This window comes from Colobus angolensis, unplaced genomic scaffold (assembly GCF_000951035.1).
Source record: "Colobus angolensis palliatus isolate OR3802 unplaced genomic scaffold, Cang.pa_1.0 Scaffold314, whole genome shotgun sequence".
In the NCBI taxonomy this organism is placed as follows: Eukaryota; Metazoa; Chordata; class Mammalia; order Primates; family Cercopithecidae; genus Colobus; species Colobus angolensis.
Window position 1 is genome coordinate 1275530 of NW_012116422.1, and position 12705 is coordinate 1288234.

The following is a 12705-nucleotide window of genomic DNA, read 5'->3' on the forward strand; positions in this document are numbered from 1 at the left end:
GACCTAAAATATTTACCCGTCATTGTGAGGATGAAATAAGTAAACAAGTGTAAGTTATTTAGAGCAGTGTCTGGTAACCACAGCCCTGTGTAAGAGTTTGCTGCTGTTGTTAAGAAATGCTTGACTTCTTGATATCTTAGAGTTTTTGCTGACTCTGCTGCCTGTGTTGGGATCCCAGGCAGAAACTGTTTGTGGCCCAGCAGGTGTTGGCACTCGGTGAGTGCTCCTGGCTCTCGTGCCACCGTGGGGACCCAGGTCTTCCAGCTGCATGAGGATATAGGAGGGGCTTCAGGCGCATGATTGGGGCCGTTGCTTATGTTTTTCCCTTGTTTGGCCTGCAGGTGGCAGCACACCCAGGCCCCCCAGGCAGTCCTGAGGATGGCCAGCAGAGAAACAAGAAAATGGACTCCCTGGCTGCTGGAGAGTTGAATGCCAGCCACCAGCCATGGGTGAGTGGAGAGCCTGACCGGAATTTTTCTCTTATTTGTTCTGCATTATTTGTGTTTTGGTATAGGAATTGCTGTAAATCACATGTGTTCAATTTTGAGGCCATTTGTTGATTTTTGCGGTTTATTTACAAAAACAACAAACAATAGCAGTGAAACCAGAATTATTCCTGGAATGTTTCAGAGAGTATGAGGGACAAGGGCGCATCCTCTGCATTGTAAGTGTGACTTCCCTTCCCTTCTGCATCTTGGGCCTGTCCCCTTTGCCATCCAGGGAGGAGGTATCCACCCAGAATAGTTCAACAAGTATGTGGCAAGCTGGGAGTGTGAGGTGTTCTTTGCGGGGACCCTGCAGTCCTTCTTCCAGTCACTCCCAGGGTGGACTATTGTGCACTGCCATGCCTGGCCCCTCAGAACCCATGGTTTCCATCTGCCTGCCCAGGCCTTGCAGCCCCTTGGTGTACTTCTCCTGCTGACCCTCCCCTCTTCTTACCCCTATTAATTTCACAGCTCTGTCTTATTTATCCCAAGATCCTATTTGTGCTGCATTCTGAGCACTTGAATGAGGATTGTTTATTTTCTATTTCGATCACATTTGTTAGCTTTGTGCTTAGAAGAAAATAATTTCAGTTTCATAAATGGGAATAAGCCCTTATGTCAAGGGCCACTACATCACTTCTTGGCATTCCAGTGAGGGGTCTAGTGAAGAGCTTCCCTGAATTTCAGTACCTTTCAAGGCCTCTCTTGAAAGAATGTGGAATTAATTTGGGTGGAGGCTTGTGCAAGGACTTTTTTTCTGAGTATATTTGGCCAGTGGGCCAGTGGGGAAGCAGAGGCATGGACTAGAGAGAGGAACAAGGCAGAAGGAGAAGCTGGGGCTGCAGGATGCCATCTGCTGTTTGTACGGCTTCCCATGGCCCACTGTAGTGGCCACAGGGAACTGCTAGGAATCCTTCATGTGGCTGTTGCTTGCTGTTGGGTGACATGATTCAGAGCTGTGTAGCTCCATGAACAGTTCCCCACTCTGCATCTCACTCACAAAGCTCTAGCGTTGGGCTGTTGGGTTTTGGTGACAGCAGGTGCTATGAAGAATGTATTGAAGGACAAATCAGTCCCTAAGGGACTTCGATAGACGCAGTCCTAAAAACATTTCCGGGCTGGTTTCTTTTTTTTAAACGCCAGTTAACCGTTTTCAGTTTAACTGTGTTTTCCTTCCTGAAACCTTTAAGTGAGACTAATTGGTATTTTTTTTTTTTTTTTTTGGTATGCATTGTTTTTAGGGAGTTTTTCTATTTGTCAAGTCTGGGTTGGAGATAGAGATGAAATGTTTTGTTTTTTTTTTTTCCCACGCAGACCAAGCATGCAGAAATGGGAATGATTTAAGTTTGTCTTTAATTTAATTTCTATATATTTATGTTCCTTTCCTTGGAAAATAGAGGAAATATTTGGGGGCATTTTCACCAAATTGTAACTTGTAACTTCACGTGAGCCTGTCAGCAGGAATTTCTGTGCATGTTTTAATGCCTGGTTGGGGGAGACATGAAAAGACAACAGACAGTTGCCCTCAAGGATCCTTTGTTCTGGTGGGGGAATCACAACTTTGTTCCTCCCTTTAAGTAACACCAAATACTAGATCTCCAGGGGCAGGTCTCATCATGAATGCCCAGTAGTCAGTGCCTAGAAAAACCTAAGTCCAGGAAGACTATGAGACCTGCCCCTGGGGCTCTAGTAAATTCAGATGAGAGAAAAGAAGGTGGGTGGTGTTTCCAGGCACACAGGTGTGAGAGGGACTAGGGAGCACCTAGGTCCAACTTGAACATCATTTGGAGGAGTGCAGAGAGATTTTATTGGACAGGTTGGTTAATCAGATTTCAGTGGTGGTGGGAGTTTGACTATCAAGCCAAGGAGTTTGAATTTGATACCATAAAGAATAGGAAGCAGCCGGGCCCAGTGGCTCACGCCTGTAATCCCAGCACTTTGGGAGGCTAAGGTGGGCGGATCACGAGGTCAGGAGATCGAGACCATCCTGGCTAACATGGTGAAACCCCTTCTCTACTAAAAATACAAAAACTTAACTGGGCGTGGTGGCGCATGCCTGTAGTCCCAGCTACTCGGGAGGCTGAGGCAGGAGAATGGCGTGAACCCGGGAGGTGGAGCTTGCAGTGAGCCGAGATCACGAGACTGCACTCCAGCCTGGGTGACAGAGGAGACTCCGTCTCAAAAAAAAAAAAGAATAGGAAGCACAGTTGGCCCTCCATACCAGCAGGTTCTGTGTGTGGACCTGTGGATATGGAGGGCTGACTATGCTACACCATTTTTTGTTTGTTTGTTTTTTGTTTTTGAGATGAAGTCTCACTCTGTCACCCAGGCTGGAGTGCAGTGGTGCAATCTTGGCTCATTGCAACTTCTGCCTCCCGGGTTCATGCAATTCTCATGCCTCAGCCTCCCGAGTAGCTGGGACTACAAGTATGTGCCAGCAAGCCTGGCTATTTTTTGTATTTTTAGAGGAGACAGGATTTTACCATGTTGGTGAGGCTGGTCTCGAACTCCTGACCTCATGTGATCCACCCACCTCGGTCTCCCAAAGTGCTGGGATTACCGGCACGAGCCGTTGTACCCAGCCCTACACCATTTTTTATGAAGAATTTGAGCATCATAGCTTTTGGTATCTGAGGGGCTGTCCTGGAACCAATCCCTTGAAGATGCTGAGGGACAACTGTAATAGGCTTCTTTTATTTATTTATGTATTTATTTTTTTGAGATGGAGTCTTGCTCTGTCGCCGGGGCTGGAGTGCAGTGGCCGGATCTCAGCTCACTGCAAGCTCTGCCTCCCAGGTTTATGCCATTCTCCTGCCTCAGCCTCCCGAGTAGCTGGGACTACAGGCGCCCGCCACCTCGCCCGGCTAGTTTTTTGTATTTTTTAGTAGAGATGGGGTTTCACCATGTTAGCCAGGATGGTCTCGATCTCCTGACCTCGTGCTCCACCCATCTCGGCCTCCCAAAGTGTTAGGATTACAGGCTTGAGCCACCGCGCCCGGCCTTGTAATAGGCTTCTGAATGGGGGGCAACTGACTGTTTGAAATAGGAACTTTTATTTCCATTTTACATCTGCTTTTCATATACTATCTTTTCAAATAATTCTCCAAGGTCACACAGTTGGTGGGCGGGGGTTGGATCTGCCAGACTGCAGAGTCCATGTACACGCTCACCTCTGCACTGGCTTGCATTATCTCCAGACACAGGTTGGCCTGCATGTGACCAAGGCTCCACCCAGCCCTGACCTTGGATGACTCTGAGTCTATACATAGCTGCATTTGCGTGTCAGCCTTGCTCCCTAGGCTGAACTGTTTATAGGGTGAAAGGGGACTTTGGGTAAGTCACTTCCCTGTCTTCATGAGGCTCTAGGAAAGCAGGGGCAGGAACTGAGCTAGGCCTCCATGGTCTGCACAGCAGCAGCCCAGATAAGTTCCAAGAGCTGCAGAGGCTGGCAGAGAAGCTTCAGAGCAGGTCCCTGGGCAAGTCTCCTCCAAAATGGGAGCTGCAGGGCTGATGTGGATCCAGGCAAGGTGACAGCACAGCTGCAGTCACAGCACAAGTCGATTCCTGTTACTGCCCTAATCCTCCAGCATAGGCAGGAGGAGTTGGGGGTTTGAAGTTTGAAGTTGGAGGAGTTGAACTTTGAAGTTCTCCATGCATTCCTTTGTCATTCCTTCATCGAGTATTCAGCAAATTACTAAGCACCCTAATTGTTCCAGGTCTGGCCCTGGGCCCTGGGCTTATAGTAAGGAACAAAACAACCCAAGTCCCTGCCTTCGTGCCGCTTACATTCCAGTGGGTAACACAATGTTAAGGAGAAGTGAGGTAGAAGAGGAAAGTAGGGAGAGGGGATAGAGTACTAGGGCCAGAGACCTAGAGGTCCAGGAAGGCCTCTCTAAGGAGGAGCATTTGTGTAGAAAGCTGGCATTTGAGCTAGCCAGGGAGCTAGCAGTGTGAATGTCTAGGTTGCAGGCAGAGGGAATGGCAAGTTCATAGAACTTAGGGAACATAGGGAAGCAGTGAGTAGGGTGATGCATTAGGGAGAGAGGAGAGTGGGAAGAGCCGAGGCTGCATGGGGCCAGACCTTGCCACCTTGCCAGCTATTGAAGAAAGGTAGGGTTTCTTTCTTTCTTTCTCCAGCTCTAAGGTATGTTTCAGGCATTGTTCCTGGCTGACTGGCTCTAAATCTGCAGCCCTTCCAGACCCAATATCCTCCTATATCATCCCTTTTCTGGCTGAACTAACCACTGTTCGTACAGCTATGAACCCTGCCTAATACAGAGCTTTGGAGGAGGAGGAGCGTGCCAACCAGCTTTATAGGGAAATTAAATATGTTTTTAAGGTTGGAAAAGATGCACTTGGATATTAAAACGTTTAAGCTTTGGTAGAAAGGGCTCCACCTTGGCCATGGAAAGGGCCTTTGTCATCACTGTTTCCTCCCCTGGGAGCGAGGAGGCTGGGTCGGTCTCCTCCTCACCTGCCAGCCAAGGGCCTAAGCTGGTCACCCCTTGCTTGACCTTCCTGGTCTCACCTGTACAATTCAGTTAGTAATATTATTCCTGCCTGAAGGGAAAGAGGAAGAAAGAAATGATTTATTGAGGGTTATTTCTATGTTGGAGGTCTCCGATGCTGCGAACAATTTCCACAGAAGGTTCCTGTGGGTTGGGACTGTTCCCTGAGTTATGTCCAGGCAGGGGAGGGGGGTGATTTATGTTTATTTTATGCATCCTCCCCTCTTTTTTTTTTTTTTTTTTGCTTTTAAAACACTTTTACCTGTGTCCTTGATCTCTGTAAAAGGGCTCTGTATGTTACAGTGGTTAAGAGCATGGAAAAGCAGATGTGGTGCCGAGTGCCAGGTCCACCTTTGCTAACTTTGTCACTGTGGGCTTGTCCCCTAACCAGCCTGCTCCACAGTTTCCTGTTCCCACTGGTCTTAGATACAGAGTGGTGACCCTTGCTCCTGTCAGAGTAGGTTTAAAGACTACACAGGTGGATTTTTCCCAGAAACAATACCACTCAGAATTTTCCTTCAGGCAGCATAGCACAGGGGAGATGTCCACACATAGTCACACTTGTATGTGAATCCCGGCTCTGCCTTTTTGCCTGTGGGTGGGTGAGTTGGGAGTGTGCTTGAGAAATTATTCAGCCTCTTCAACTCTCAGTTTCTACCTCTATAAAATGGGAACAAGAATACTTACTTCAAAGATTTGTGGTATGAATTAAACAAAAGACCCTGTTTGAACTGCTTAACATGTGTGTGCACATGGTAGCCCGTGGTAGCTATTTTTGTCATCATCATCATCATCATTGTTAGGCATGTCAGTGGCCTCTACCAGTCTGTGGGTGGAAGCAGCTTTCAAATGTGGCTCAGCCTCATGGAGGCTGTGCATTTGCTGTGACTCAGGATTCTACAATGACTGAGCCAAAGATCTCAAACTTCTCTTTGCTATATTGTTATTTGCAGTCACACTCACACACTCAGTTATCCAGCGTGAATAATTAAGTTTCTGTTGATATAGGTTGCCATGCTGTTTATTTCCCTGTTTCTCTTCTGTTTAGTTCAGCATCCTTCAAAGAAGACAATAGTTACGTAACTAAGCTATATTGAGGGCTTCCTATACTAAAAGTGTTACATAAATTAGCCCCTTTCATTCATGTAACCAAATTTAGAAACAGTTTCAATAATGCCTAAGACTACACTGCTACCGTGCAGCAGACCCACGCTTCACATGTCCCACTCCAGAGCCAACACTGGCCTCTGTACTACCTGCCTTTAAACAGGACAGTGGTTGAATTTGGTGACCTTGAGAGATCAGGTAGTCTGGTCTTTCTTACCTCCTTTCCAGGGTGAGCTGAGCATCACAGAGGGGGAAAATCGGTGATTTTCTTGAGAAAACTTTACAGTGAAAACTGTTGGCTTTGCCCCTGGTAGCCATTTTTATGGTCTGGAGGGACAGTGGCTTCTTCCTAGAGCCCCTTTGCAGTGTCCCCTTGAGGCCAGCTGTCCATCCTTGAGAGCAGTTAGGAGAGCCATGTTGAGAGTGTGCTCAGTCCTCAGTTGGAAACCTGGAAACGCAGATCATGAGGGTGGTGTCCCGCTGGCACATGGTGGGTGGGGCCTTCTGCCACCCTGGCTGTGTGTGGCATCCGGTGCGAGTGGTAGCCAGACATCGTGCCCACCTGCCCTCGAGCTGCGTGCCTGCAGCTGGCTTCTTCCTCACAGATCTGCATCCCTTCGGTGCTAGGGAGCAGAGGAAGTGGCCTGTGGGCCAGCTGAATTGCCCAGGGAGCTGAGTCACTGGCTGATTTCGGCCTGCCCTGCAGTCCCTGGGGTGACTATGGTGATAGGGGAGAGAAATCTGCTTGTCTAGGGGCCTTGAAGCCTGAGAACTCACACACTCCAGGAGGTTCCTTCATGCCACAAGCATTTACTGAGCACCTACTTTGTGCCTAGAGAGGCCATGCGAGAGACCTCAGCATGGGAATGTGTGTTGGGCTGCCTGGAGCCCAGGTGACTGGTGGCCACCAGGGAGCTCCACTGCTCTTAGAAGGATCTGAGGCTGGCAGAGGGGCCAGGTTGGTGTGCTACTGTTTATCTGAGCAGATTCCATGACAACCAGGAGATAAATGCCTGAGGTCAAGCAACCCCTGGAACAAGGTTAGGTATCTGGGTAGGGTGGGACCTATACTGTGGATTTGGAGACCCTTAAGTGACGAGTATCTTCTGGGTGACTATTCAGTACACTTAATTAATTTGTTAATTAACTAATGCCTCATCCTACTCCAGAAAGGATTGAAAGTGATTCAATTCAGCAGGTGTTTTAGAGGGAGGAAGGCATCCTGAGCTTGCTCTGAGTGAAAAGCTAGGGTTTATTTAGGCCCCGAGAGGGTCATTTACCAGCTGCCAGCCCAGCTCCACGCTCCTAGGGCTGGCTCCCATGAAAGCACAGCCTTTGCTGCCATGGCTGGTTTGCAGCGTTTCTGTGGTCGCCTCCTGGTCTCTTTGCAACAAGTGGCCCCGACACCTTCCTGCCTTGACGCAAATCATGTGACTTAAGAGGAGCAACCTGACCTCAATTACCAGGTGCCAACATCAGTCACTGTGAGTAAGCAGGAGGCCTCCAGTGTCTCTGGTTGTTTTAGCCTCCAGCATTAAATATTAAGAGTGAACTCTTCAGGGTGTGATAAAAGCTGCGTCTCACAGTTTATGATTTCCAGTAAACCAGAGGGCTTAAAGGAAGGGCCAGGGACAGGTGAGAGATTCCAGACCTGGCCCTCTGCTGAGCTGGTAGAGCAATTTCTGCAGGAATGGGAGGGGCAGGGAGTGAGGCCACAGCTAGTAAAGATTTGCCTTCTTCTGTGCCACAGCTAGAGAGCCACATTGTCTGCTCAGCAGGCCCCAGGAAGTGAGGCCAGTTTCTGCTCCCAACCAGGCGGCTGCATGCATTCTCAGCGTAGGGTTATGGGAAAAGGAAGAAGTGTGATGTGTCCTCACTGTGCTGGCTATTGTGCCTGCCTCCTGCTGGGTGTCAGGCCAGCCAGGAGCCCTGGGCACATTCCTCTATCAATGTAGGCAGTGGGCGGCTCCAGCTGCTCTCACAGAAAGCTAGAGGAACATTTCAGTATTAGGAGCCTGCAGACACATGGGCTGGGATTGCTCAGCATCTGGCCTTCATGGGGAAGTCCAGGTCACAAGGAAGCTGCAAGCAGGCAGCATATCCCACTTTGGCCTAGGAAGGGAACTGAGGTCTCCCTCCCAACCTGCAATGTCATGAGGAGACTCAGCCCTTTCTGAGTTTCTCTAGAGCACCTAATCTGACAGCAGTGATAGAAGCCATACATCAAATTAACTCAGCATGCAGTAACAGTGGCATGCATTCATTTAACAAGTATTTAATGAACACTTCACTCTCTGCCACACACTGTGCTAGGTGCTGGGCATACAATAGTGAGCAGACAAGGTCCCTGCTCAAATGGAGCTACAGCGTAATGGTGGAGATAGAAAGAAAACACAGAGATAAAACATTGGTGCTAGCAGTAAGTGCTCTCTAACAAATTAAAATAGACTGAAGTGTAATCAAGAGACTGACTGCTTTGGATTGGGTAGTCAGGGATAGCCTCTGAGGAAGTGGCATTTCAGGGCATACCTGAAAGAAAAGACTAGAAAAGAGCAGGTGAAAGAGCAGACTCTGTCCTGTCTGCTGTAGGCGCAGGAGAGCTAGAGTGACAGGAGGAGAAGAAGAATGTTCTAGAACATATAGCTTCATTAACTTGGTGCTTTGGTGTTTGTGACACTTTTTTTTGCTTATTTTCTGAATTACGCTCTAAGCATTCATTCACTAAAGCTTTATTGCCTGCCCTCTGAGTGCCAGGAATTTTGCTGGGTGACATTAAAATCAAGATGAATACGTCAAGTCTCTTCTCAAGGGGTGTCCAGTGTGTTGGGAGAGATGAGCCTGGAAACCAAGACAGGGTGGAAGTACTGTGAGTGAGAGAATCAAAGAGGGCTAACAGGAGCATGTGGAAGGGCTTCCCAACTCCCCGTGGGCAGTCCAGCAAGGCTCTCAGAGGAGAGGACACTTGAAAGGTCCTAGAGGCTGAGGAAGGTTAGCCAGGAGGAGAGTGTATGTCCCAGACACAGAGAGTGGCCTGTGCCAAGGCCTGGAGGATAGGGTAAGCAAATGAGAGAAGGATGCTGGAGGGTCTTGGAGATGGAACAGGTGGCCAGGACCAATCACAGAAAGCCTGGAATGCTCTGCTCTGGTGCCTGAACCAGACACTGGAGAATAGCTTGTAGAATGAAGACAGATTCCTAAGGGGCCAAGTCAGCAGCTGGTAAAGGCTGGAGGAAAGGACACTGAGTTTATGAGCCACTCTTCAGACTAGTCTCTGGGGCTCCCTACCTGGGAGCTATCCCATGTGAGGACCAACACACTGTAGCCATTTCCCAAATCAGAATAGAACTTTCACCTGACCCAGGCACCTAGGCAGGAACATGCAGGTATTTAAACATCCAGATTAACACATTTGACTACTTGGTTTTGGGGGAGCAGGCATGATGGGTTAAGACCTATTAATCTAGAAGTAAGCACTAGGTTTGGCTTTTAGGGCAGGAAGACCTTCCTTGCAAAATCCCTTTCTGGCAAGTCTCACTGGGCTGTAAAATTGCAAATGCACTGTTATCACATCCCAGTAAGTGCATTATTTGATTTTAAAGTAAGATAATCTTGCGTTCATTCCAGCCTCATAGGGAACATACAGTTTTCTCCATCCTTTTCTCTTACGTACTCTCCTTCTTCTGTTTCCCTCTGTCATCTCTTATCCCCAGAGTCCCTGGTTATCTTTTTTATACACTCATTACTACTTCATAACACTCCAATATAGATAATAATACTTGATTATTTGGAAGTTATCTCAACTATACGTGAGCTGATGAAAACCAGGAAGTAAGCAATAAGCAAAACAGGCAGACAGAGAGTGCAAAGTCCAACATAAATTAACATTTGTTGAGGGCTTGTGGACTTACTATGTTCCAGGCATGATGCTAACCTCATCATGGTCTCTATTTTGTTTAATCTTCTATTTGCTCCTGCAGATCCACTCTCCGTCCTCTCTACCTGCTCTGGTCTGGGAGGCTGACCTGAATGGGCCACATCGCTCATCTATCTTGCCTCTGGATTCTGGTTAGATTTGGTCCATGGGGAGCATTAGCGAGAGATGGAAGGACACAGGAAGATGAGGTCAGGAGTTCCCCGAGGAGGGCAAGTGGTTAAGTTATTCCCCCAGGTCCCCATCGGGTCACTTTAGGCCAACTGCATCCTCCACCGGAGCCCACAGCTCCAGCCAGACACCCTTCCAATTAACTGCCTCCTTTGGGTCCCCTTACCTATTATTTATTCCCTTCTTTCATAACTTCAGGTTAGGAGTGGTAACAGCTCCCCATTGTTGCTAGCCCCAAATGCTTCACTGTCTCATCTTCATTTCCCTAAGCCCTCCCCACATCTTTGTAAACAGTCCCAGTTCAAGTTCACCATCTGTTTCCTGCCCAACTTGATGATACCATGAGGTAAGCACTGTATTAGCCCATCTTAAGACAAGGAAGCTGAGCCCCAGAGAAGTGTAATAACTTGTCCCAGAACACACAGCTGGTAAACCACAGAGCTAGGTCTCAGATCCAGGTGTTTCTGATTCCAAAGCATGGGCGCGTTTCGTCATTATATCATATTACTTCCCACGCCCTAAAGATCGTCTCCCCCAGACACGTGGTGGTACGTGCCATGAAACATCAGTTTACTCTGGTATTTTTCCCAATCAGCAACCATTTAAAAAGAGCAAACACTAGAAGTAAGTGCTTTCAAATAAATCGTGAGAGGTAACTGGTGGTGATCTGGATGGAGAAAGGCACACTAACTATTCAAAATAGGCCTGTGAACTTCAGAAGACTGTGGAGTCCACACTTGCCGTGTGCTCTGCACCTTCCTTCTCTGTGCCTTCTGAAGGGTGGTGGCATTGACATCACCATCTGTGGGAGCTCACGTAAAGTCCTGAATTTGCCAGAAGACATAATTTGAGGTTGCCTAACATCACCACCGTGTAGTATCCAAACACTGGTCCTTATTTTAGTGGCTGGTTTTCTTGTTTAATTTGTGATACCCCAAGAACACGACAGAGGTTCTTTTTTTTTTGTTTTAAGTTCTGAAACTGCTGATTCAGTTTGCATGAGGATATTACTTTTTTTAAGGAACTTTCAAAAACACCTAAAATTTAATTTTAGCCGTAGTTTAGTTAGAGAATCCCTGGGTACAGAATTTTCTCTACTTCCCAGCATTTACAGAATCTGATGTCACTTGGGAGTTGGAGGGAGACTTTGGGGGAACAGCCAGGAAGTTGCCCTTGGGTCCCTGAGCCACCTAGTTGGGGAGAAAGGGCCATTTTTACCTTGAAATTCTGTTCTGTTCATGTGCACTGTCCCAAGGTTCTTATGAAGACAGTCAGCTCTTGACTGTCTTCACGACTTGTCTGGCAAGCTCTTCAATACCTTAGCCAGACAAGACCATAAAAGGCCTGCTTCACTTATATTTGACTGTTGGTAAGGTTGACCCTGAAATCTTTTACTTTTTGTATTTCTTTTGATAATTTTGTTCACATGTATGTTAGAAACTGCTCATTGCTCTACAGTATCCATTCCCTCTTTCTTAGTAACAAAACCAATTTTTTGCTGATCCCTTTTCCACCCAGCTAAAAACTATATTCCCCTGGCAACTTTGCAGCTAAGTATGATCATGTGGCTGAGTTCTGGACAATGGATGCGAGTGAGTGTCATATGGGACTTCGAAGCCAGCTCCTTAACAGGAGGGGTTATGCCCTCTATTCACCCTCTTTTCTCCATCTTACTTTCTTAAATGAGGATGCAGTGACTATCACTCTAGCAACCACCACAAGACATGAGGATGACAGCTGCACTTTAGGAATAGGAGCAGGATGAGCCAGAAGAAGCGTAGGTCCCTGGTGACACCTGGAGCCACTAAACCAGCCCTGAACTGACCATTTCTGGACTTTTTTTTTTCAATGCGAGAAAGAAATAAACTCCCATCTTGTTTAAGCCACTGTTGTTTTCTGTTTTGTGTAACTGAACAAAATTCTAACCAATACAAAATAATGTGTATAATACAAAATACCGTAATCAATGCGTTTTTCTTTTTCTTTCTTTTTTTAAGAGACAGGGCCTTGCTTTGTCAACCAGACTGGAGTGCAGTGACACAGTCATAGCTCATTGCAGCCTCGAACTCCTGGGCTCAAGCAGTCCTTTTACCTCAGCCTCCAGAGTAGCTGGAACTACAGCTATGCACCACCATACCTGGCTAACTTATTTGTTATAGAGATGGGATCTTGCTATGTTGCCCAAACTGGTCTTGAACTCCTGGGCTCAAGCAATCCTCCCACCTGGGCCCCCTGAGTAGCTGGGATTACAGGCACATACCACCATGCCCAGCTCCAGTGCTGTTTTTCTTTGGAGCATGTATTTTTATTACTGATTAAAAATTCATCTGTGTTTTTTGGGTTTTGTTGTTGTTGTTGTTGTTTTGTTTTTCACTTTTTTTTTTTTTTTTTTTTTTATGAAACCTCGTTCTGTCTCCTGGGTTGGAGTGCAATGGTGCAATCTCAGCTCATTGCAATCTCTGCCTCCTCGGTTCCAGCGATTCTCCTTCCTCAGCCTCCTGAG

General features: G+C 47.2%; 1 protein-coding gene across 3 annotated transcripts in view; it reads left to right on the forward strand.

The window, feature by feature from the left end:
• Positions 1 to 339: 339 nt before the first annotated feature.
• The window catches only part of LOC105518191 (uncharacterized protein C5orf56), a 58546-nt gene continuing 46180 nt past the window's right edge, over positions 340 to 12705 (forward strand). For 2 of the 3 annotated variants that reach the window (XR_001002790.1, XM_011951070.1), the window contains exon 1: positions 340 to 449. Coding sequence is in view for 2 of the 3 variants with exons in the window: in XM_011951070.1 (XP_011806460.1) it covers positions 446 to 449 (4 nt within the window). In the remaining variant the exon portion in view is untranslated. The remainder of the gene's footprint in view (positions 450 to 12705) is intronic. The other variant, XM_011951071.1, reaches the window with a different exon arrangement.